The sequence below is a fragment of the Schistosoma mansoni genome (genome assembly GCF_000237925.1).
Source record: "Schistosoma mansoni, WGS project CABG00000000 data, supercontig 0049, strain Puerto Rico, whole genome shotgun sequence".
NCBI lineage: Eukaryota > Metazoa > Platyhelminthes > Trematoda > Strigeidida > Schistosomatidae > Schistosoma > Schistosoma mansoni.
Genome location: NW_017386028.1, coordinates 413480 through 437973, shown reverse-complemented (window position 1 = coordinate 437973; position 24494 = coordinate 413480). Strand labels below are relative to the sequence as shown.

The following is a 24494-nucleotide window of genomic DNA, read 5'->3' as shown; positions in this document are numbered from 1 at the left end:
CTCTTTCCCTACACGACGCTCTTCCGATCTACATGCGTATGTTGATGACTGTCTAATAGCAAGTCCTGACAGAGAATCACATCTCAAGCATCTGGACATTGTTTTCGATCGACTCCAAAGGCATGGCATTACTGTCAACATTCAGAAATGCCAAATCGGAACTAACTCCTTAGACTTCTTAGGACACACTATTGATGCCCAAGGCATCCGACCCCTTAGGAGCAAAGTGGCGGCCATTCTGGAACCCAGAACCGACCACGATCAAGCACTTACGAACTTTTAACGGACTTGTAAGTTTCTATAGACGGTTCATACCTAAATGCGCATCCCTAATGAAACCGTTAACCGATCAACTTCGTGGAAATGCGAAATCAATTAGTTTAGACGACATAGCCCGTAAAGCATTTTCCACAGTTAAGGAACACATCGCTAAAGCAACCTTGCTTGCTCATCAGGACACTCAAGCACCCATTAGTATCGCAGTAGACGCATCTGACTCAGCAATCGGAGCAGTCTTACAACAATGGGTTAACAACTCGTGGCAACCTCTAGGATTTTTCTCGAGACGGTTGTTAGACGCGGAATCTAGGTACAGCACGTTCGGTAGGGAACTCCTAGCTATGTATTGTGCTGTACGGCATTTCCAACATTCCATCGAAGGAAGAGAATTCACACTTTTTACCGATCACAAACCTCTTACCTTCTCTTTAAATTCATCTTCAGACAAGTACTCACCACGAGAGTCTCGACAACTCGACTACATTTCGCAGTTTACTTCAGACATACAACATATTTCTGGAGCTAACAATGTAGTCGCAGACGCCTTGTCTCGAATAAATTCCTTGAACAGTTTCCAAGGAATCGACCTTCTTAAACTCGCTCAGCTTCAAAAAGAAGACATTGATCTTCAGCATGAGTTATCCTCGACAACTCTAAAACTAAGTATTAAGCAGATGGGAACAGGTAAGGAAACCTTACTCTGTGACACATCTACAGGTAGGGATCGTCCAATTGTACCAAAACATTATCGCCGCAACGTCTTCAATACGTTGCACAATCTTTCTCATCCAGGTGCTCGTGCAACAATCGAACTTATAGCCGAACGATTTTGTTGGCCTGGCATGAATAAAGACGTGAGGGAGTGGGCACGCTCCTGTGTAAGCTGTCAGAAATCTAAGGTCATAAGACATAACAAATGTCCCTTAGGTTCTTTCAAAACCCCTGACGCTCGTTTCGACCACGTCCATCTAGATTCGGTAGGTCCCTTACCCGACTCGAACGGATACTCATATCTCCTAACATGCGTAGACCGTTTCACTCGATGGCCAGAAGCAGTACCGATTAAGGACATTACTGCTGAAACCGTGACCCGTGCTTTCGTCGAACGATGGGTAGCAAATTTCGGCTGCCCTTCCACAATCACTACAGACCGCGGACGCCAATTCGAATCTGGACTTTTCCGTTGTCTGACCTCACTATTAGGAATCACGCGTTTCCGAACGACCGCCTACCACCCACAAGCAAACGGGTTGGTAGAACGTTTTCATCGATAACTAAAAGCTTCATTATCAGCTTCAAACGTTTCACAGTGGACAGACGCTCTTCCACTCGTCTTGCTAGGTATCCGCAATGCAGTGAAAGCTGACATTGGATACACGGCATCTCAACTCGTTTACGGAACGACACTCCGACTCCCAGGAGAATTCGTGGATCCTTCAGCTTCTTCATTGAACATGGATCTAAACTCTTACACGAGTAGGCTTACAAACGCTATGCGTTCAGTTAAACCTGCTCACACTCGACCTCAATCAACTGATGTTTTCGTTCAACCCGAATTACGACATAGTACACACGTCTTCGTTCGTCGAGACTCACATCGACGACCCCTCGAATCAGCATACGAAGGACCCTTCAAAGTTCTTCAACGCGAAGCTAAGTACTATGTAGTCGATAAGAACGGTACGAACGATAGCATCAGTATCGATCGACTCAAAGCTGCGTACCTAGAAGGAAACCCTAGCTACGTCGATTTTCCTTCGGTACAAGCAAACGACACAGCTACTACACTTGTAGTACCCTACACTACAACCAACACAAAACTTGATACTTCGCCAACGACAATAGATAAACCTAAAACAACGCGTTCTGGAAGACGAGTAAGATTTCCAGAACATCTTAACGAATATTGCACGTAGGACATAAGCTTTATCTTGAATTACCCTTCCATAGTTCATTATAAAAAATTTTTAATATGATAATTTTTTATTTATATAAAAAAATTTTTTTACCTTTTTTGAGCGTATATATATATATTTTTTATATAAAAAAAACAAAACAAAACAAAAACATTTTTTTCCTGATCGCTTTTACGCTGTTGGTAAGTGTATTAGTTTATTTTTTTTCCCGCTCATCTTGTGTCCCTACGCAAGTACGAGTGTATTTCCGACATGCACTCACGTTCTATTTTTCCTCTTTTCCAGGACGGCTGGAAAAGAACGACGAAGTTTCGCAAGGAACCGAAATTTTCATTGTACTATATTTCTTTATTGCTACGTTGTACATTTTGGTCCCATAGTTTAAGGAAAGACGACCAGACGCTGCTAAACGAAGCAAGCTATCAGAAGAGTGTTTACCAACGACAAACTCGTTGGGTTTAAATTTCTGGCTGGTCACGTCTTAGGGGCATCACTACCTCACTAGGGGGGGAGTGATCTGTAGCTGTAAATAATTCCCCAAAATCAATAGCTCATTAAGTGTTCGACATTGGATGCTGACCACGTTGTTTAAGTGGACTTGTTTAGCTGAAGGCTTTCGGTCATGCATCCGTACCAGATCACGTTTCAACACGACGTGGGACACAGCTCCTACGTTTCATTAGCCAGCTCATAGAAAAGGTCCTCGATATATTGGTAACGAATCAAATATATCTTTCCTGCCTCTTCTCGTCTGACTTCTGATTTCTATCTGACTGGGAACGATCAAATTTAGAAGGTGCTACTGGTAACTAGTTGTAAAACTAGAACATCCGTTGCATCATCACTCCCAATGCTCCACCCGAAATCCAATACTTAGTGGAGTACTGCAAGGTTCTGTCTTAGGTCCTTTACTTCTAATACTGTATGTAAATGATCTCCCAAGTACAGTTGAGTACCTAATAATGCCATACGCTGATGTTAAAATCTGGCGAGAAATAACGGAAGATGCAGATGCATGCGCACTCTAGACAGACTAAAATAATGTGATTAACTGGTCTAAAGAGTGACTGATGTTTATCAACGCTGCAATGTGTATGCACATGCACTTTGGGGATACAAAGGTAATTTGGTACAACATAAGGGAATGTCTGTATCCGTCATCCGGCCCCACAAGAATCTTGAGATGACAGCTAGTCGTGATCTTAGGAACACGACCTACTGCCATAGGCAAAGAACCCTATGGGCCCTTTGAACGGACATTCACGAGGTTAGATACTATCATGTTCACTACAGTATACACAATCTCATTGAGAACTAAGCTTGTAAACTATGTTCAGGCTGCAAGTCACTGTTGAGAAGGTGACTCGTATATCCTGGAAAAAGTACAGAGGTAGCTACCCGTGCAATTCTAGAACTCTGTGGTTCACCGTACAAAGAGTGGCTTGAAAAGCTAGACCTCTTTGCTCTGCCCTGTCGCAGATTAAGAGGTGATTTGATTTTGATATATAGAATACTAAGAAATGATTTTGGACTTAATATACCAATTCTTTTTCTTCCCACTAGATCAGGATATCTCAGGTGACATAGCAGGTGAGAAGAAAGGCCAGGAACCAACTAAATATCAGTGGCATACAGATTTTCACACCTAGCTATCAATTCTTGGAACCTGTTACCCGACTTACTGGTGCCCGCACCTTCAATTGACTCATTCAAAAGAAGATTGGAGACTCACATAAGCATGCCAGAAAAGGAATGAAATGGGCCGTAGGCCTTCTGTCCTTACTACACAAATCTGAATCTAAACTGAATCTGAATCAATATTTTATCGTAATTTACTAATATTTATCTTTTACGTGATGACATCAGTGATCCATCGATACTAAATACGGCAGCTCGTTGGGCGAAAGCGTGCTCTCATCTATCTACAACAACTTGAACAATAATGTTTAACCCGTCCTTATATTACATATACCTATGACCTTGTAAGTCAGCGCACATTTTGTCCCTCATAACTTGAAGGCGCTGGTGCTAGTGGGTCGTAAGTGTAGTCAATTGTTGCACATTATTCGGTTCGCAGAACTAGATATATCTTCCGATTATTGTTCTATACCTCATTCTAAAATTTTAAGACACTTATTTTGCCATTATTGTGTCTTGCGGTTGGAACTTTTGAAACGTGACATCACTCACTCGACTAATTGTGCTAGATTCCCATCAGAAATCAGTATGTTAATGTGTTTCAGTCCTATTAAGAAGCACGTTTGCTATCAAATGGCATATCCGTGACTAATGTCTCCAAATAAGTTGCCTCATAAGCATTCATTACTGATCCTGTTTCTTTAGTCTTGATATATTACTAGTTGTAAGCTCTTGTCGTTCCTCATCACCATGCACTTGAAGCGTTCGTCTCATCTTCTAGGTGAACAGAGAAGTATCTTTGCCATCTACTGCCTACAATCGAGCACATTGGTCTTTCTGACCATTATGATTTTATTTGTTCTTCGAGTAAAACGTCTAGAAAACTAGGTACCATTACTGTTCACTTCTGTTGTATCGCAAATTGCGATGTACCTCTTTGGTGTTTCTGTTTTTCAGTCAGACACCATGTTTTGGGTTGTTGATGGCGTGATCATACTTATAGCTCATGTACAACATTCTGTTGTTCAGAATGTTTAGTACTTCAGTGGTTTGAAAATAAGCAATAATATAAATACATTCTCACCAGCGAATGGGTAATGTTTTCCCGAAGTTGTAATCAGCCTTCTCATGTATTATCTGTTAGGGTTAGGGGGTTCTCTGACAGATGGAAGTTTTGTCAATTGTCCTTAAAGCAGAACCGTTATTTAATAGCAAGTACTGACTACCATAATATGGCGCTTCTGCACTCATTCGAAAAACATATATCAAATAAGCATGACATCACAGTTCGTCTCCTAACGTAGAGTTAAGTTTTAAGTAGTTAAGTGTGCTAGGACCTAGAAAATAAGTCTATTCACGTATTTAACGGTTTCTTGACTGAGCCTTTTCAAGAGGTGCAGACTTCATATCCAAAGTTGAAAAGGTAATTGCAGTTTAGAACTCAATTCGTGGGTGACAGTATTCAAGATCAATCTAAGTTATAAACATGTATTTATTCCTTTCTTCTCTGTAGGTCTGAAATTTCAAACCAACAGTTTGAGGATTATTTTAAAATTTTTGTGAGGTATTTCAGTGACACGAAACACTTAGGTTATTTATAATGAGGCAAAGTGCTAGCTCGGCACGTGAGTAAATTTCGTAAATCCATCAGTTTTGGATAGTTGAAACAATAACCCAAATTAACTAGTCACCACGGCTAAACAAACGTATCATGGGGTAGTGTATCTTAAAGACGAGTCCTTGGACTTGTTCTTGGTAAATAGGTTATGTTGATTATTTGATTAATCAGATCAAAAGTACGCCTAATTGATTTGCATCAGTAGTTTTCGGTATCGTTGTTAAACCTCTGACGAACCACTGCTCGCTGTTAAGATATCTCTTCATACGACCCAGCTATTCTTATTGCTTAGTATTCCTTCGATACTTCACTTTACTCGAATAGTTCCTGAGTCAGGACGTAGTTGAACAGAAACGTGACTGTATCCCAAAGAACAGGGTTTAGTAGGAGTAAGAATCGCAATAACTAGTACAGCGTAAAAGAAACAAGTAAAGTCTTGGAATAGCAGTATGACATAGTGGTAAAACTCACTTTTTGGTGGAGGGTAAAAAATGAACATGTTTGTGCGGCTACAGACAAATGAAAACAATATTTCTTGACTACTTTAATCATCTGTTGCTATTACTTCGTGAACTTCATCACAACTATGACGTACTCTACAACCAACATATATAATTGCGTTGATTAACTTTAGATTCTAACCTTTTCAGATGCGTCGAAGAAGTTGATTTCCATCGCTTTAAAACGAAACTTAAAAATACCTCACTTGTAGTATTTGAAATTCGTTAAGTATTTACTTGAGTAGGTAAATTTTTCATCTAGTTTTCATTGCTTTTTTCATTGTTTCTGTTCCATTTCGGTTTATATCAAGTGGTTTCAGAGGGCACTGTTTTGTTGATCCACTGACACGATTATTCTTTAGAACAGCATGCGCAAAAGGGTTTCGCGTCATTTATTCTGGCGAACAAATAAACTGTTACCTCTGGGATTAGTGTGTTTTGGACTTCTGTTCATTTTGTGGATAAACATAGATAAACTTGACCATGGTAAATTGCCTGCAGATTCCGCCAATTTACCTGGTCAAAAATATGTAAAAAGTAATCAAATCTTAGCACGTCCACCAAGTCATAAGGAACTAGAAGATCAACATAAGTTTAAAAAAAATAATTCGCCTATTTGGAATCATCTTAACATACCTGATATTGCGAATGCTCGTCCACATCCTCCAATTGACAAAGATTTGGGTAAGTAGTCCAGTAAATATGTTCATTTTCATTTTTATTTATTAGAAGGGATTTATGAAAACTCAGTGTAAATTCATTTTATGTGATAATTTTGTACCCATTCTCCATGCTTTTACTAATTGTGAGAATAGAGCCATTTCTGTACAGAACCAAGAGGGAAATTTATGAAATGGATTGACTTCATTCCGTAATTTTCCCTAATATTTACACTATAATTTTGAAATTTTCGAGTCCGTTGGGAGTGCTTAGTCTATTTTAGGAAACTGTACTCATAAAATGTTTCAGGAGTGGTATTCAGAAACAAAACACAGAAATACACCAGATTAGTTTTCTTATAAAATTAAACAAATCAGCAAAACATTAATAGTGGATATTACTCATGCATCAGTCAGTAGTACTGACAAACGAACTATGGAATGTAATCCGGAATCCATAGTGACAATTAGTGGAAATAAATTTTAAGCTTGTGAAGAATTTATCGAAAATCGATTCCTCGTAAAAACTACTCAACAGCTCCATCTGAACTGTTTGCTCAATAGTAAGGAAATGGTTCAATAGTCTAATGCACTCAAGTAGTTTTTTGTTTTTTGGCGGTCGCTACAAGATCTTTGTGTAAATTTAGTTACAAGTTACACAAGAATGATAACAAAGTGCACAATACTTTACAAGGATGTTTAGATTGATGAAAAACGTGGTTTACAGGAAAAAATAAGTGTATGTCATTCTAAAAAGTATGTTTCATAAATTATTTCGAATGAGTTATTGGTAATTTGAAGTATAAGATACATTCATAATCAGAGATAAACTCAGTTTTTACTAGCCATAAGATACAGGATATCGCTATATTATTTAAACTATGTAATGTGGAATTGTATATTTTTTTCTAATGTTTGATAATCAGTACCAATTTTTTCTCATATATTAAAATTGCAATACTTCCGAAGGAATGACCATTGAAAATGATAGCATAAGTATTAAATTGTGAAATTCTGTTAAGTTCTCAAAACTTATGAGATAAATCAGCAGTTAAAGTATGTTCATTTTTGATGTGAACCAAATCTTTTATCCTTATTAATTAATGTCCACTGAAATTAAAAGTGTTTTGATATTACTAACTTTCACACATTGTTTGTGGAATGATTTATATATATGGCAGAAGTAATAAGTATTAATACAATCATTCAGATTTTTTGTGCGTAATATAGCGGTATCACATCAATATGTCTGACCAAGACTAGAATTCACCTTATCAATTTTTACTTCGAATAACATATGAACGGTTAAAAATGTGATAAAACGATGCACAACTGGGCTATTCAAATAAATCGAAACTAGTCTATCTTAATAGAATTTTAAGTAAATCTTCATGTTGAGTAGTGGTTTTTCCCCATACCATTTACTGTTATGTTTAACACAAATCAAGGCTTGTTGGATAGAAGCATCCTTATTGTAGAATGAAACAATTGGATAAATCATCTAGAATTATGGTTGACTTAAAATTTGCCTTCATTTCTGATAAAAAAAATTTATTTACTCTTATTAGCCTGATATTATTCTTTCGTTGCTCCAATAGGTCATGAGAATGCAAAACGTCTATCTGTCGATGAACTTGATGAGGATCATTTACCTGATATTGTGCCGCCTGTTGATGAGGAGGATAATGTTCTTGTGCGACCTGACTATAAGGAAAAGTCCAAAATTATGGGCAGTAAAGAACCTGTTGAAAGCAGTCGTTCACATAAACTATCAGCTATTGCCAAGTTAGGCTTATCTCCTAGTACTCCTCCTCCAAGAAGTGACGAATACTCAACAGGTCCAGGTCAGTGTATCTTCTAATTTAGTAATTGTTATTAACTTCAACTCGCTCACCTGCCTTTCTTAACAAACGTTTTTGAATCTATGAAGTTTGTTTCGCTAGGCTTGTTAACTATGAATTTCCAGAGCTATTTCACTTTGAATTAATTCAAAACACGCCGGAGACAGTGGTCTTGAATACGCACACGAAGGCTATTGTTTTTGGTTACAACTGCTATGAGGTTTGACTTATTTTTATTGGTCTATCCATCTGTAAAGTCGCGAACAATTAATACTAAATCATAAATAATAATTGATGCAGAATGGTATGAATAAATTATTTGTCATAGTTTTTCACTAACGTAATATTGAACGGTAAACACTAGTGACGTATATGTTTGTGTAATACCGTTCGATGGATTGGTAGGGAAGTGAAATAAGTTGTCCGATTTCAATTTCTACCACATTCTAAGCTGCTCATGAATAACTGACTCATATGAAGACTTCAGATGTTTTAATGACTTTAAACTAACCATTGTTATCTGCTGAATTATATGCTTTTTTGAATAAAACTGTAACTCCATTGGAATCGATAGCTTTTATTATTTCTCCGTAGTATCCAACTGTAGTGAGTATTATTCATTTAAGAAGGACATTAATTTGATGTATTCACTCTGATTAGCATTTGTTGTAGATGACGTGTATCGATTCATTTACATAAATATTATTGTATTTTATTGTAATATGGACTTTCTTCCACTACTTCATATCCCAATTATTAGTAACAGTTCCACCTGATGTTTTCAATCTCAGCATTTGTGTAAACCAGTAAACAAGTGAATTTTTTTATTTGAATGAAGTTTTGAAACTGTAATTATTTTCAATCAAAAAAGGTTATGTTTACTAATATGCTCTAATTCACTGTTAACTTTGCTGTTTTCACTATGGGGGATTGTAGAGACTTGAATTTTTGTAGGGTACATCATAGACTGATTTTAGTCAGACAACTATTAAAAACCGGAAGGCAGTTCGTATCTATTTCATCTTAGTTTGGAACTCTTAGGCAGTGCGCATCCATTACCCTGCCGGAGATCGAACTAAGAACTCTAGGTTTTTCAGTGGATGCTTAACACGTAAACCATTAAGTCGGCATCAATAGTTTAAATGGTTATCTGTCTTATGTTCACCGATTTTTCTTCGAGTGGCTAGGTAAGTGTATTATTTATTGTGAACAATATGGGTTTGCTGTTACTGAATTTGGAAACAAATCGAATTTAGTTATCTTAGAATAGCACATTCATTGCGAAACTTAAATGTTCAGAGTTCGACTGCGTCTAAACTCTCGAGTATTTAGTGGCAAAGATTCCTAAACTAACACTTACTAACTGTTTTTCACTAATTTTCTTGCTAATGCTATTTCATATTGTGGAATGCAAAAATACTTTGTTTTTCTCACATCTTAGCATCCGAACAAACACTAATTGATTAGAACGAAACCAGAACAAACATGGATGCAGAATAATATGAATTAATTATATTTCGTGTTTTCTCATCAGCTGCTTACAATCAAATATGTATTAAAATTTTACATTGAGGTAAGATATAGTGTGAAACAATTGACACAAGTGAATGTAAAGAATTGGAATAGCATTTACTTGACACCAGGCATGCCATCGACATTCCTCGAGCTTTTAAAATTATCAGAAGAGAAGGAAATACTGCGTCTCTTCGGTTTGCTGAAGTGATTGCGATAAAAGACTCAAACCTGATCTATGTATTCAAAAAGATACAGTAATAAACCTGTCACTACCCTAGTAGTTCAGTTTTCTGGTCATTAGTTTTATTTTGTTAGTGTTTAGTTTGTTATATTTCGCTTTTATTACCGAATTCTTATTTTATGTATATCTAAACCACCCCCCACTCACTCAGTTCTGTTAAATTATGTTGAACTCATCAAATCTTGCTTGATTATTACGTAACCGATCTTACCAGTCTTTTAATTCCAAGAATCTTGTGCAAACCCTTCATTACTTCTATAATTATCACACAATTTATATTATCTGTCTCCGAACTTCACTCAATTATTACACCACCCACCCCTCAATGTTTTTTGAACGCAGCACCAAATGACCTCCGACCTGATCTTGCACACATATATTTATTATTGATAATCTTTGTTATTCCAATTCTTCACATTCGCTTGTGTTTCACACTATATCTTACCTCAATGTGAAATTTTAATACATATTTGATTGTAAGTAGCTGCTGAGAAAACACGTAATATAATGAATTCATATTATTCTGCATCCATGTTCGTTCTGACTTTATTTAAATTCATAAAGAGAGCTAAATACATGAAATTGTCGACTAATTAATTAATTAATTTTTTTATACTGCTTGTTATTTGAATGATACGAACTTTTGACATGTCGATGATCAAATCACAATATATTGGATAAAAGGTGAAGGTGGTAAAGCATATACAATAAATCGTGAAGACTTATCACCAGCTGAACAGATAATATTCGACAAGGGTTGGGAGGATAATGCCTATAATCAGTATGCTAGCGATCGAATTAGTGTTAGACGATATTTACCAGACTATAGAGAAGGAACGTAAGTTACCTTCGAAATTGTGATTATTATTTTTGTTTTCTCTATATAAACTAATTTATTGTTGTTTACTAATCTGTTTATCCTATATAAGTTGATATTTTGTGGTCATTAAACCACCTATAATTTTGATGCGAACTTTGGAAATATTAGTTGGCTACCCGCGTCAAAGTCACGTCTTTAAAATGTTGGGAACATCAAGGTTTCTAAGAGAGTGAACTAACTGTTAACGACGATTTCATCATCTCCAGCTTAGCTAAATACAACTCCAGTGAAACAGACACCACATTTAGTAAATCCATCCTATAGCTTATTTTATAGAGCATACCATTGGTTCTCTAAAAGATATTTTTTACATTGATCACGAAACAAACTGAATTGCAAACATCCTCACTTACAAACAGTTAATCGATTGAGAAAATATAACAGCTGTAACAAGTGAATAATACTTATTAAACAGTACAGAAAACAGAATAATAATCTAGATACGCAGTATTGAGTTCAGTACATTCAAGCATGTGTTGGGTACGATACTTTTAAAGCATTGAGTCGTAATCGAGTGGTCTACATTTCTAACTTAAGTCAGTACAAAGCGTGTCTCGTGTCAAATGTGATTTATTGTGTTTGGTTGCAACTATGTTGATTCCCTGTCTCAAGGTTTACCATTACTGCTTTTAGTGAAGAATTTCTCTTCCCAGGAAAACAACAACGTTAGATACATGAGATGCTGTCATATACATGAAGGAGCAATGACAACAACTAATGGTCTAGACTTTCGTAATTTGGATGAAATTCGAATGCATGACCGATTAGTTTATGCTCGAATATCGGAATTAATATAATAATATAAAATATCGGAATATATATATATATATATAATGTACGTACGTACATTAGTTCGAGTTGCCATACCACATTAGCACAAAAATGCAGTTGTCCATTCAAATCCCATAGTGGTAGAAGTAGTAAGAGTATAAGCATCATGTGAAAGATTAGGGTGTGAATATGTTATTGAAGGAGTATAATCCAGTGAAATAAATTTGGAAAGAGAAAAAGGATAGGGACATGAAGAATTCAGAAGATCAGAATTTGGGAGAACACAAAGAGTGGATGCACCTTCACCATTGCAAACGATTTTCAGCTATGTCATTCAAAGTCTCTAACCATCGGTTGCTATCATCTGGCGAATCACAACCAGGTAGTCTACACCTACCAACATGGCTCAGTCCACTTGTCAGTGACTTCATGGATTTGTGCCACGTTCTGATCTGGTTGCTCCTAGCTTCCTTCCAACCTACACCTACACCATGAAACATTGCACGTCGGGGCAGTCGGTGGTTGGGCATACGTAACACCTGTCCCAGCCATCTCAACTGATGAAGTTTCACTACCTCATCAGTCGATTTGCTATCCTTACCTATTACCCGTTTAATAACAACTGGATTACTTACCCGGTGGTCCCGGGATATACGAGCAATGCTTCGAAGACACCTATGATCGAATACTAGTAGCCTACGAATATCTTCTACTCTTATCGGCCATGTTTCACTGCCAGAAAGGAGGACGGAACGAACTGCTGCACAGTAAACCCGTCCTTTGGTTGGTAGTTGGATATCTCTCCTATGTCATAAGTGACGCAAGTTGGCGAAAGCTAGACGAGCCTTCTGTATCCGTGCTGAGATTATTGTAATAACTTGGTGAGTGATACCAATTTCCGCTGAAATATCATAGAATTAATTAGTTATACATTTTGTGACTGGTAAATTTAAATTATTTGGCAATTATTCGATTATTTTGTGTTTCTCACTACGAATTGTTTGACCAATAAAACTAGGAACAGTTTTTAGTTTATACCCGTATACAAAAGTGTGTAGTAGGTATATATATATATATATATATATATATATATATATATTTCAGATGAAAGATGAAGACAAACATCTACCTATTCTTAGCGATATTGTTTTGAACCAGTTATCATTTTAACTGACAAATATTGATGTTCCTATATATTTGTGAATTCCAGCATTGAAATACGTTTTGAATCTATTGATGAATAATATGGTAAAGTTTATCACTTCACCAATTCTTATTTACTGTTTTTAGCATCAGTACAATGAGCAGTCAAATATATTTAGAATATATTGTATTACTCAATATATGTGTGGCCTAGAATGGCCGTATGAAATAACACATGGCATATCTATCTACTTATTATGATAACTTTTGTCTTTAATAATGATACTCTAGGTGTAAAGTCAATCAATATGGAAGTAATCTGCCCTCAGCATCAATTATAATTTGTTTTCATAATGAAGCTTGGTCAGTATTATTACGTTCAGTACATTCAGTGATAGATCGATCTCCACCAAATTTGTTACAGGAAATTATACTTGTTGACGATTTCTCTGATCGTCGTAAGTCGTGTCTATCTGTTTTGATTCTCTTTACTATTGAATTGCTGATGAGGTATTTGAGCGATAATATTATTCCGGTTTGCAGTATATCTTTACATCTTTAACAGCAAAATACTATTCTAAAAACATTTCTACACTATGGGATCCTTTTACTTCTTGTATTAATACTAACAATTTAAAGCTCTTTCATAACAAACAAAAGCCATATTTTTGATTAGTCGTAAATAAATACTAGTTATTTACTAACAGTATTAATTCATCAAAGAAATTGTCTCTGAAATAACACTCTAACGTGTGTTGGCTTGGTGAGCAATTAGTGTGACTTAAAAATTGTTTAAACTGATTTTTATGTGGTGACACAGTGAACACCAAATAACTCAAAAGTTGAGGATAATTTTGTTACGACCCTAATGAGGATTTTATTGAAAACTACATTCGTTGTTGTTCGTGTTGTTCTAGTATTAATAAGTTACTTTTGTGAAACTGACACACATTACCTAATTGCTGTTTATTGCTCTTCAGCATATCCAATAAATTTGCCATTTTCTGTGCTAATATATTCTTATTTTGTTACACAATAGATAATAAAATACACTTATAAGTTGTAGTTGTCTAGTAATTTAATTATAGAGTGTCTGTTCAGATAAAATGGTGGTTGGAGGTAGTTGACAGGAAACCCTGTTGACGAGTCACCTAGACTAATGGCCACATTGCAACTTGGTCGATAGGATTTGATCTGCACTAAGAAGGAACTGATATACATGACATTAATCATCACCCAGTGATCAATCAATTGTGTCTGCTCAAATGTATTGCCATATCAATGTTTAATGAATTTCATTCATTCTGATTCCGTATCATTGTAGCCTTTTTACGTTAAAGAGTCGTACAATCAATGCAGTTTAACGAATAGACTATGCTGTTCATAAAATATTTCATATATTTGCAGGTTTCCAGCAAGATTTTATTAAACGTACATTTATTATTCTAATAATTTCTGAAACGATTTTCACAAATTTGATTAACTTAATTTTTTAATATTCAGGAAAAAAAGGTTGGAGAAAGTTGATAGTTAAGAGAAAAAGAAACAGGCTATTTTAGTAGTTTATGTAACACGTTCAGTGTTATGATTTCGGTCATTAAGAAAGCCTTAATTCATAAGGCATAATGACCCATTATCAAAAAGATGGGTGTTAGTTAGTAGTGGGATCCATGACGCACGTTTCGTCTTACTTATCAATTGGATGTGCCAGTAACCTATTGTTCATGTTCACATTGGGGCTCGAATCCAGTACTTTTCATTTCTGATGTCCAACATGTTATTCACTTAGCCACCAACATGTCCAACGGGCACAATGTTTATATCACCATTCCTGAGGTCTGGAATTCACTCGTTGTTGGTTTTTACAATCTAATTTTGATCAGTCTTTGTTGGCAGCTTTTGACAGAATGGTTATATCCAAACAATCCTCTTAGGATGTGCATATACCGATAAAACTGATCAAAATTCCTTTATGAATAATAACGACGGGATAATGCAAATCATTGTTATTAGTGATTACTTAGTCAAAATATTTTAAATTCAAGTACTGAGTTGTGGGTTTGAAGATCACTTTCACTGCTTCAGTTTAATCAGCTTTCATACAGAAATATTCGCCTCTAAGGCAACCAAGTAAATGTGTAGTTGTATACCAATTTGATGTAATACTATAAAGCAATAATATACGTCGTGAACACTACCACAATGTAGTTTGTAACAACTGGTTATTTATGACATCTGTTCATGTAAAGTTGGAGCGGAAATTCGATGAAACTGTCACATGAAAAGATGGGACCTTGATCGATTGTCAAACTCTAAGATTGAAATAATATGTGGGATACTTTAAACAACAGTTTATTTACCGTCCAAATACCTAGTGACTTGCACTAATTTACGTCTGTCTATATCCTCATTCATGTTTAACTGCCTGAGTTTTTCATGGTTTAATATCAGCCTGTAGACAAATGTAAACTAAAAAAATTAGTGGACATTTGTTTTCTCTTTAGTACTACCTACCCATGACCCCATACACATGCTCACATCTAGTATCTTTTTATTCTTCTGTGAGACTAGCATCGAGAGTAGGTTCATTCTTATACACATAATTATTGGTGTACAACTACTGAAAATGTTTTGATTAAACTAAAAAATGAAACCATTTGTTCACAACTCTCCATTTTTCAATAGTTTTTCAGGTCATATAAATGTATACTGAAAACTTAAAAAACATTCAATTAATTTCTACAAAATAGCCTTGATATATGTGTATGCATCAGTGCTTTAAGTCACTAACTTCTAGTCTAAGCCATGTTAGCAGATGCAGACTACTTGATTGGGGTCCGCGTAACTAACGTAACCAATAGTTGGAGACTCTAGGTGACATGGCTCATAATCGATCATAATGGCGTAGGTGTATACACTCTTTATCTCCCCTTAAACCTTGAGATTAAAATTGCTTCATAACGTTCTTCCTTCCTATTCTATATCCTTATATACAACCTATCTTTTATATACTACCACCACTAAATTAACTACTTCTATCTTTTATCTTGTTGTGCTAATGAGGTATGGCAACTTGGACATGATGCATATATGTGCCTGGTCCTACGTTGTAGCTGACTGACTAACTGACTGATGTGTATGTTAAATATGTTATACTAATTAAACTTTCTTTAAAAGGAAAACAAACACAACCAGGACTGATGATTATATAAAATCTTAGTTTATCATTATCTTTTATGAGTTACTTCATTAGTTACATAGATAACAACAAGTCTAAGTCAAACAGTCTAATCATTTTAAAGAAAATAGTTGCCAATATATAATTGTATTAACTTAATTAAAAAGTAATAGAAATACAATAGAAACTATTTTCCAAAAAAAAACAAACAAAAGAACAGTGGTGTATTTCTTTTTAACAATAACAATAATAGTAACACTGATAATGTGTACTATTGATCTATATATTGAATGAGAATAAAGATAAATTTTATTATTATTATTATAGTTGGACAATAATCAATCAATAACAGTTTTGGTGTTCTATTGGTAAATATCCCCTCTCGCTCTCTCTCTCACTCCCTATATCTGTCAATAAAAAACAACAAGTATGGGCTTGTATTATCTGAATTACTCAACTATTAACTCAAATGTTGATTTCAATCGAAAATCGGTAAAAAAAAAGTTGTTAAGCCCTAAACAGAAGAAAAATAAATAGAAAATACTGGAATATTTTCGAGAGAGATATCTATCAAGATGCAGTTTTATTTATTTATTTATTTAAACATATAAACATTGGTACAAAGGGGAACCAGATATATATGCGCGACACAAATCTCATTTGATTTGTGTGAGGGTTGTGATACTGTCCAGGTGCCCAAACTAAAGCAGGTGGTTTTCTTAGGGGGCCACACTCAGAGCCTTTGACCTAAAGGTCTGATCCACAAGGCAGTGGAGCATCGTGAGGAGATGCAGTCCCATGGTAGCCGGTGACCAACGATTGATTCATACGCCATTTGTTTCCTACGGATACTGAAGTCCATGTGCACCATGGGTTGGGAATCAAAGTTTTTCAACTCACCCTAGGTGGATTTTTCACCTAGGTGGACTTTTCGTGTCCACCAACCCGGTGGACGTATTTGTTTAATGGAAAATATAATAATGAAGACTATTGGATACTTTTCATGATGGTAGTATATTCCGTTAGCCGTATAGTTGAACTAAACAGCTTTTTTTTAAAAATTAAAAATTGAAGTTTAATTCTATATTAAGATGATAATGATGTTATCTAGAAGAAGAGAATATGTGCTTTGCAATTAAATTAATTAGGTTAGGAAATCCAACGTTGTCATCATCATTATCCTATTTGAATTGGCCAATTATATCTGTAAACCGTGCCAAGTTATGTATTTTTGTAAAATGTTTACATTTTATCATGAGACTCATGAATTATTACTACTATAGTTCGTCCTCATTTTCTTTTGCTCTTCAAAGAAATTGATGCAACAAATATATTCGGAACTAATCTAAAGTCGTCATAAAAGCAAGACTGTTCATAATCAGTTACAAATAGAAGCTAATCACTGTTTAAACTTGCTTTATACATATTTTTTGATTCACAAGTTAACTGCTTATAAAATGGAGATTGGATTACAATAATTGAACATTTTGTACTGAAAGTTCTTTACTATAATCAAATGTTTAGTGTTAAATTAAGATATTATTATTAATTAAAAAGACATCCATCTAAACCATGAATCTTAATCATTTCAGAATTATGTTATTGAACATATTCTGCTTGATTCCATTTATTATACGGATACTTTTTTACTGTGAACAGAATTCGAAATAAGTACTTCATGATCAGGAAAAATCGCTTTATATATATATATATAACATTTGTAATATCCTAGCCCCCTCACATGGCTATGAGTACATAGCCTCTTCCAAGGAAGTCCAACTCACTGCCTTCTCGTGGTGGTGTTGTTGTTTACGAAATTGAGAGGACGAGAAGCGAATGTCCGGCGCTTTAACCGGGTTGGTGGACACGGAAAATCCATCTAGGGGAGTTGGAAAACCCTGATTCCAAACCATTGGTCCACATGGGCTCCAGTATCCTGAGGGAACAAATGGCGTATGAATCAATCGTTGGTCACCGGCTACCATGGGACTGCATCTCCTCACGATGCTCCACTGCCTTGTGAATCAGATCTTTAGGTCAAGGGCTCCGAGTGTGGCCCCCTAAGACAATCACCTGTTTCAGTTTTGGCACCTGGACAGTATCACAGTCCTCACACAAATCTCATTTGATTTGTGTGACGCATATGTATCTGGTGCCCTTTTGTACCAATATTTATGTGTTTGAATAAAAAAAATCATGGTTATGAACCATGTAATTAATCGAAACATAAATATTCTTTATGACATTTATAGATTGATATGTGTACATTGTGTGCAGGTCAATAATCATGAGATTATAACAGATTTGATTGACTTATCAAATAATTATTGAGAGAAATAGATAAATGAGGTCACATATAATCATTTGCTCACGAAATCGAATTCAGTCAGTCTAGCATGACGGGTCATTTAAATGTTACACAAGATATGAATTTCCATAAGTGTTTCATGTTTTGTTCTGTAGAAATTTTATTCCATCATCTCCTTATTAAATTACGACAATGCAGTTTTTATTTAGTAGGACAGTGAATTCTTTATTATGGTGTATAAGGTTCAAATAATGGGTCTATGTTTTCGAATTACTTATCTCCTAATTTAATTTGGATAGTTGTTTAATTACCACTAAATTAAATATTGGTAATTTAGTGATTTTTTAGAAAAAATAATATGAAGATCTACTTTGTTAACTTTGAAGTACTGATTTAATATATCGATTAGTTACTAAAATACATTTATGGTAATCGCTTACATACTTACGCCTGTTACCCCTCGTCGAGGAGCATAGGCCGTCGACCAGCATTCTCTATTGAACGCCGTCTTGAGCAATCCTTTCCATGTCTGCTTTCATTTCTAGGTGCAGTATGTTTTTCGGTATCGCTCTTTTCTCTTTCCCTTCATGATTCCGAGTTAGGGCTTGCCTTGTGATACAGTTTGATGATTTCCTCAACGTATGTACTATCTACTTCCAAAGTCTACTCCTAATTTCCCCTTCAGCTAGAAGCTGGTTTGTCCTCTCCCACAGAAGGCCGTTGCTGATGGTATCCGGCACGTGAATGTTGAGTATTTTGCATAAACAACTGTTTATAAATACTTGAACCTTCTTGACGATGAATGTAGTAGTTCTCCACGTTTCAGCTCACTACAGTAGGACTGACTATCTTGACGTTCGTATTGAAGATTTTGACTTTGATATTAGTTGACAGTTGTTTTGAGTACAATTTGTTCTTTAACTGGTGATTGCTTAGCTGTTCTATAAATAGTGATATATGAATTAGTTACTCTTTACTTGACATTCATTAATCTATTGAATAATTCCTTTTGGATTACATATGAATTTGTTTTAACGGATAAGTAAGACAATTGGTCAATAAATATATCATTTTTCTATAACCATTTACAAATAATTATTTGATAAATGGCATTTATCATTTTGGTGCTACTACATGTTGGTACATGTTTCATTGAACGGTCAACATTGTTGTTAAGTGTAGATTATTCCAAAAAAAGGAGTTCAGGTCCAAATTCATTTTATTTCAAAAGGTTTTGGGTAATCCAACTTAAAGTGGAGGGAAATGTATTAAACTTTCAAGATTATAAAATCATTTGATAGCTTAAATGTATATAATAAGGTTAAGTTACAGTCTGTATAGTTGCGTACAGGAAAATATTGACTAGAATGCCTTATGTAACAGTATTTGATAACAATCAAATGTGAATAAAGCAACTGAAAAAAGTTTTTCTCACTTGGAAAATACCGATCTATTTTTAAAACTTATAATATCGGATTAATGTCAGTATGGGGATTTGTGGAGAGTGTAGTTTTTTCACAGTTGAGTTCACGAGTCGATCTAAGCTAGACCACTATTGAAAACCTGGAAGAATATGGAGTTTTCTATTTATATTCTTTACATGCTAAATAAACTTGTAATATTATTTATTTAGTTGTAATTGATATGTAGAAATGATTTATAAACCATTGTAGTACTGGAAACTTTACTATAATCACAAATACTTTGATTAATGTGTTGATATATTCTGATTTCTAATGAGCTAAGCATCTATTTGTATTTAGATAAAACAAATAAAGCTAGTTTCAAAAATGAAATGTTCCACACTATTATGTGTGTGTTTTAAAAGTCAGTAATACTGATATAATCTATTTGATATCGCTTTTTTGGTCATCTCCAGTTTCTTTTTATCCTCCTGATATGTCTTGCTGTTTGAACGCTATGTTCGGATCCTAAGCTATTCTCGTAACCCTCAAGGTAGAACTACACAGCGACTTGAACACGAGAGAAAAGGCGCAAAATCTGCGAGAAGCACTTTGCTCCGAAGGTTTATTCATGTACAGAAAATGTAGGATCGCTCCGATATCTACACTGATGTCTATTTCAATCTAAATTGGCAAACAGAGAACTAAAAGAGTAACAGAGAGTAATTTACTTATAAAGTTTGTGTGAATCTTTTAGTTTGTGTCAAAGACTCCAATCGCTCAGTTGAGAAGATTCAAACAACTATTGAAAAATGACCTCATAGCACAAGCCTCCGGCTATCTGGACTTAGTAACATAATGGATAACACAATGGGTGTTTAAAGCGAAAAGTGTTAGGTTCGGCTTTCACTGTGACTATCAACACTAAGATGCTAGTGTTGATGCTAGTCCCAAATAAGACGAAATGAGTGTTCTGAATTCCACTGCTAGACACTAACCCATTCTAAACAGTAGTACAAAATAATTGTACATGTATTCAATATTCATTTATTTAATGTATTTTACTGATGACTATTAGTGATAGAGTCAGAAGTATACGAAAGTTTACTGACTTTCATCTATAAGTCTCATCATCTTCATTTAGATAATGAAAGTCCTTGGTTTTCTTCAATTGTAAACATTCTCCCGAATTCTAATCTTCTGAATTCCTCATGTCCCTATCCTTTTTCTCTTTCTAAATTTATTTCACTGTATTATACTCCTTCAATAACATCTTCAAACCATAATCTTTCGGATTACTGTTTATACTCTTATTACTCCTACCACTATTGGATTTGAATCGACAACTGAATCTTTGTGCTAATGTGATATGGTAACTCAAACTAATGTGCGTACATACGAAGTTCTACGTTGTGACTGACTGACTTACTGAAACATTCTCATAATTAGTATAGTTAGTTTTATATTATTTCCTCTATGTTTTAATGTGTTCATTGTTTTTTCTTTTGATGACCCAATTAGTCAGTTTGTTTATATCAAATAAATTCCAGAACAAAAAATAATTAGCAATACTCTGTACCGTTGTTTGTACAATATTAACTATCTTTTGTATTCGCTTTTTAGGTCATTTCCAGCATTCAGTACATGTTTATAACTTGTTTGATAAAAAAATGTAAACATTTCATAAGTGTACACAAATGATAAAACATGCATTTATAGTTTTAATGGTAAAAGTATTGTTTAGTTATTCATATGCTAACATTGATCTGTTACTAAGTATGTATCTCCGTCACGGTTAACCATTTTAATAATATAGTGAATACCCTCTTTTTGTTATATTAATCTTTCTACTAATATCTAATCGAATATGTCGATAAAAATCAGGTATACAATAACGATCATTATTATTATTATCAGTCATAAATTAGTTCGGATATTGCTCTATAATCATTAAAATTTATTGATTGGTTGTTCAACGTTTCAATGGTGGTAGTTGTTGTTGTTGTTGTTTTTTATATTCAATAGTAGTATTCACTATGTTCAGTATTATGTGTTTGATGATGATATGAACAAAAAAATTGTCTGACTGAAATATACACCATTGCAACAATATTGCGTTCCTTGTATCCAGTTAACTTGTAAATATTCAGTATTATATAGCTGCTACTCATCGATAGCAGGCTTAGAAAGGTTTGAATTAAATTTTGAAGTAATTCACCTCATTGTAAACATTTTATGAAAAGCTTGAGAGTATATATCAGTTAACATCCATGATTGTTTATTTAAAACAAATCTTAAATAACGAACTTAACTGTGATGTTTAAACTATTGCACAATATGTGAATTAAGAGTTTGACCAGGTCACCAATATATATACTGGACAATATACACGAAAATAAAAGGAGTGTGGTGTGGTCTACTTATATCCATATAAGTAGTATATGGTGTGGGTCAGACATAGAATGTATTTTGGCAGAAGACCGATGAGGAAAGAACTGAAATGAAACGCAAACGTCTGGAAAATGCATGAGCAATGGAATAAGAGAAGAAACAGTGAAGATTGAAACAATTGGTTGTTAATTTGCAAATTGACTGTTCATTGTTTGGTAATCAGAATTTATTGAGATAGTCTGTAATCTTTGCATAAATAATATATATACTGGACAATATACACGAAAATAAAAGGAGGCTTAATTAGCGAATCATAGAATATCCGATGAAATCCACTAAAGAACCACGACTATTTATATTATAACCTGAATAGTGTAATGCTGATAGGTTGATGTAGTGATTCGCTGTGGTTGAAGATAGTCAGTAGAGATTTCTTGTAACACGTTTAATGTTGCGTTGATATTCGTCAGCAAGGCATACATGAAGTCTAGAGGAAACTAATGCTTCCTGAGGGGTTTAAACCTCCACCGCTCATCTTCACAGTTAGAGACGTTGTCACTAAATTATTCGAGCTGTTATTGACCTCCAGTATAACTGAGATATTTACATTTGATCACCTACTAATAAGTTATCCGTTTCGACACATGGTGTCCAAGTATTGGTACTAATACTCGTTCTTTTACACACTAACCAAGATACTTGAGATAAAATACGGAGAGTAAGGAAGGGAGTTTATCTGACTAAATCGAATCACATGCATATGTACTCAGCTGTATATGTAATGTCTCATGGTAAATAAGGCTTATCAGTGTTCTATGTCTGATCCCCTGAAAATGAAAGCTATTTCTTGACCAATCACATGGACCTGATGTTATTTCGTTACTATTTCGCACTACATTTTGATAAGTCTCCTTTGGCATTTTTGCTTGCTGAGTGAATTACCTTGATATTTTGCCACAAGGTTTTTTGTAGATAAATCTTAGTTAATAGTTGAATCTAGGGCAGACATCTCGTCCGAATCTGTACTCACCTGGACAAGTGGGGACACTTGCAGCAGAAAGTACTGCGTTCGAGTCTTAGTATAAACATCAGTACTGCGATACATTTACATCCAATTAACGAATCTCACACAGAACGAAACGTGGGTTCTGGATTTCTCTACTAACTTTAACCCATCTATTCTGAAAACTATTTCTGTTGAAGAGCTTTTTTTATTCATGGTTCAATCTTTTTCGAACTGAATTATTGATTTTTTTTGCATGTAGAACTTATCATGACCTACTATTGTTGTACATGATTTTAACACTTATACACTGAACTGTTGAACTATTAATACTGTCCTTACAAATAATCAAGTTCAGTTAATTAAAAATTACACTATAAAAACTTATTCAGTTTCTTGTTATAATAGTTGTTGTTGCATAATAAATATATTATTTGAAATATATAGTTGAAATCATGAGTCAATTGAAGCTAGACCACCATGGAAAACCTGGAAGCATTGGACGGCCGTGGTGGTCTAGCTTCAATTGACTCAACTATATAAAATTACTAAAATCTCCACAAAACCCCCCTTCTGGAATATAAATGTTGATAATAGGAGCAGTTTTATTGACAACTGATTTATTCGTTCATTTTGAACTGCTCTATTATCAGTTAATAATTTAGCATTTTCTTTGCCAAAATTACTTTGATAGATTACTAATTTAACATAACAACGGTTTTTATTCTTGACTTCTTTTCTGTGAACTCAGCTCATCTCAAAGAAGCACTAGAAGAATATATGGGAATGTTAAATATTGTCAAAATTGTCCGTACCAAACAACGTGAAGGATTAATTAGAGCAAGAATGATTGGGGCAGAACTTAGTACTGGGAAAGTGCTCGTATTTCTAGATTCGCACATTGAATGTACCACAGGTGAGCTTGGTAATGCATTAACATTACCTCATTGTACAAGCGTTTCATGATAATAATGTATTCTTTACGGAATGTAAATATGAATTTTTTTGAGTGAAAACCTATTTTATAACGAATAAAGATTAGGAGGTCGAACTTGCTCGACTCGATCACAGCAGGTTTAACAACTATACAAAAGAAGTAATCGCTTTTGTGGTTTTTATCACAACCACCTTTTTGATCACTAAACTAGTTTATATATATGTAGTGAACAAATTTCTTGATGACACTGGAGTAAGATTATTTTCAAACAGT

General features: G+C 34.7%; 1 protein-coding gene across 1 annotated transcript in view; it reads left to right on the top strand.

Annotated features, from left to right (window-relative positions):
- Positions 1-6319: 6319 nt before the first annotated feature.
- Smp_005500 (n-acetylgalactosaminyltransferase, putative) overlaps positions 6320-24494 on the top strand; it is a gene marked incomplete at both ends in the record, with an annotated part of 45815 nt that continues 27640 nt past the window's right edge. The window contains 5 exons of the mRNA XM_018790595.1: positions 6320-6635; positions 8209-8454; positions 10892-11045; positions 13293-13459; positions 24036-24200. Of these exons, the coding sequence (XP_018646112.1) occupies positions 6320-6635; positions 8209-8454; positions 10892-11045; positions 13293-13459; positions 24036-24200 (1048 nt within the window). The remainder of the gene's footprint in view (positions 6636-8208; positions 8455-10891; positions 11046-13292; positions 13460-24035; positions 24201-24494) is intronic.